Genomic DNA, 3,091 nt, shown 5'->3' on the forward strand with positions numbered 1-3,091 from the left:
AAAAAAAAAAAAAAAAAAAACTAGGGGCATTCCAGAGATCCACAGTTATGGGGACTCCTGGAGGACCTCAGAAACCGTGGGCAACAGGGGGCAGTGGGAAGTTGTACTGCCAGGTTGAGGGGTCCCAAATGTCCCAGGGTTACAGGGAAGACCCAGGAGTACCAGGGACATAGGGGTCAGGGTAACAGGAGGATCCAGACCCCGTGGGCCATGAGGGTGATGGAGGAGATGGAAACATCCAGTGCTGGGGGGAAGGGGTCCCCAGAGCCCTGCGTGTACCTGAGAGCCCATGGCGTCGTAGTCACGAGCACGTGTGAAGGAACGGCCCAGCTTCGAGATCTTGCCTGTTGCCTTGTCAATGGTGATCACGTCCCTGCGAACGGGAGGGAAGGCAGGAGTGAGGAGAAGAAGGGCCCACACTCTCCCATGGTCCTGGCCGCCTGGCAGGGCCCCCAAGAGCTCACCCCGCCTGGACCTTGTCCTTGGTCAGGGACTCGATCATCTTGGTGCCCAGGTCATAGATGGTCTCCATCTCTGTGGTCTTGAGGGTCAACTTGCCCACCTTGGAACCCTGAGAGGGTGACAAACCAGGGAAAGGGTTCAGAGAGAAGAGACTTCAAAGCATAGCTTGTTTTTCAGTCATAGCTCACTGCAGCCTCCAACTCCTGGGCTCAAGCGATCCTCCTAGCTCAGCCTCCTGAGTAGCTAGAACTTTAGGTGTGCACCACAATATCCAGCTAATTTTTAAATTTTTTATGGAGATGGGGTCTCGTTATGTTGCCCAGGCTGATCTTGAACTCCCAGCCTCACGCAATCCTCCCACCTTGGCCTCCCAAAGTGCTGGGATTACAGGTATGAGCCACTGCGCCTAGGTTACACAGCTTTAAAACAGGCATAACACAAAGAAGCTCTTGGGGACAAGGGATATAGTCACTAAATTGACGTGGTGATGGCTTCGTGGTGTACATGTACATACAAACTGAACATACTGTATGTACGCTTTCAATTTGTGCAGCTTATTGGATGTCAAATCAATAAAGCTGTTAATACAAACAGTAAACAAGCCGGACACAGTGGCTTGCACCTACAGTCCCAGCAACTTGGGGGGCTGCGGTGGGAGGATTGCTTGAGCCCAGGAGTTTGAGGCCAGCCTAGGGAACACAGTGAGACCCTGTCTCAAAACGTCCAAAAAACAATAAACAAACACAGACCTAAAAAATAAAATCTATTGAAAGTAACACCACATGCCCAAGATCCCACAAAACGGTGAAGGAAGTCACACTCCGGCATTCCTCTTTTATATCCAAATAAAAGGTGTTTTTGCTGATCACAACATCAGAAAACACAGCTAAGCAAAAAGGAGAAAAAAATTCCATGTACCCTCCTCTAAAGAGAAGCACAGTTAATGTTTTTCAGGCTTTCCCCAGGAGATCCAATTACCCTTGTTTTCTTGAATTATACTACCAGTCGTTGTTCCTTTTGTAGGGACAGGAGGCAAGATAAAAGGGCCAAGATTAGAGAAGGGAGTTAAAGGGAATTTTTTTGGTCTATACTTTTACACGAAAGATGTATTCAGGGATTTCTTTTGTCATTAAAAACCTATTAAAAGAAGTACCTTTTTTTTTTTTTTTTGAGACTATGTTGCCCAGGCCGGACTCGAACTCCTGGGCTCAAGTGACCATGCCTGACTCTCCTACCACATTTTTAAAATTCGAACTTGTGGGTTTTTTTTGAGACAGAGTCTCGTTCTGTTGCCCTGGGTGGAGTGCAGTTGTGTCATCGTAGCTCACTGCAACCTCAAACTCTTGGGCTCAAAGGATCCTCCTGCCTCAGTGTCCTGAGTAGCTGGGACTACAGGCACATGCCACAATGCCCAACTAGCTTTTTTTCTATTTTTAGTAGAGATAGAGTCTTGCTCTTGCTCAGGCTGGTCTCAAACTCCTGCGCTCAAGCGATCTTCCATGCTTCAGCCTCCCAGAGTGCTAGGATTACAGGCATGAGCCACCACACCCGGCCTAAAATTTAAACTTTAATTGCTTGATGGGCACGTGGTGCACATCTGTAGTCCTAGCTACTTGGGAGGCTGAGGCCAGAGGATCACTTGAGCCTGGGCAACACAGTGAGATCCCATCTCTTAAAAAAAAAGGCGGGGAGGGCGAACGAATAAAGAGGAGAGTGTCCACATGGCAAGATGTAGAACTGGAAGGGGCTTAGGCATCAGGTCAAAGGGCCTGAAGCACATTTTCTTTTTCTTTTTTTTTCCCGAGACAGGGTCTCGCTCTGTCACCCCAGCTAGAGTGCAGTGGCATCAGCCTAGCTCACAGCGACCTCAAACTCCTGGGCTCAAGCGATCCCGCTGCCTCAGCCTCCCGAGTTGCAGTGACCACAGGTGCATGCCACAACACCCAGCTAATTTTTTTTCTATTTTTATTAGAGACAGGGTCTCACTCTTGCTCAGGCTGGTCTCAAACTCCTGAGCTCAAGCGAGCCTCCACCTTCGGCCTCCCAAAGTGCTGGGATTATAGGCGTGAGCCACCGAGCCCGGCCACCTTTTCTTCTTATAAGCATTTTATTAGCAGTTATAACTTAATGTATAAAAAAGAACTACAAACATGGATGAACCTCAAAACCACCATGCTGAGTCAACAAAGCTGGACACAAAGATCATATAGGATTCCATTTTCACGGAACTGCATGAAACACCCAGAATAGGCAAATCCGTAGAGACAGAAAGCAGACTGGTGGTTGCCAGGGGCTGGGGGAAGGAGTGAATGGGAGCTACTGCTTAATGGGTACAGAGTGTCCCATTGAGGTGACAGAAAAGTTGTAGAACTAGATAGAGGTGATAGTTGCTCAATACTGTGAATGTACTAAATGCCACAGAATTGTTCACATTAAAATGGCTAATTTTATATCATGTGATTTTACTGCATTTAACAAAATGAAAGATTTACAGATAAATTGTAGATTTACAGATAAATTACAGTGTCTAGGAATGCACAGTTAGGTGATAAAACTCTGATCTTAGAGACTTAGGAAGGGGGTTCCAGCGGGTGGGCAAAGCTCTAGTTTTTTTTTTTTTTTTTTTTTT

At 47.1% G+C, this 3,091-nt stretch overlaps 1 protein-coding gene across 1 annotated transcript in view; it reads right to left on the reverse strand.

Moving 5' to 3' along the window:
- RUVBL2 (RuvB-like AAA ATPase 2) overlaps positions 1-3,091 on the reverse strand; it is a 20,991-nt gene that overhangs the window by 9,649 nt on the left and 8,251 nt on the right. The window contains exons 5-7 of the mRNA XM_012643028.1: positions 1,281-1,348; positions 465-571; positions 280-373 (exon numbers count right to left, since the gene is read on the reverse strand). Coding sequence (XP_012498482.1) covers positions 280-373; positions 465-571; positions 1,281-1,348 — 269 coding nt within the window. The remainder of the gene's footprint in view (positions 1-279; positions 374-464; positions 572-1,280; positions 1,349-3,091) is intronic.

This window comes from Propithecus coquereli, unplaced genomic scaffold (assembly GCF_000956105.1).
Source record: "Propithecus coquereli isolate 6110/MARCELLA unplaced genomic scaffold, Pcoq_1.0 Scaffold193, whole genome shotgun sequence".
Taxonomy (NCBI): Eukaryota; Metazoa; Chordata; class Mammalia; order Primates; family Indriidae; genus Propithecus; species Propithecus coquereli.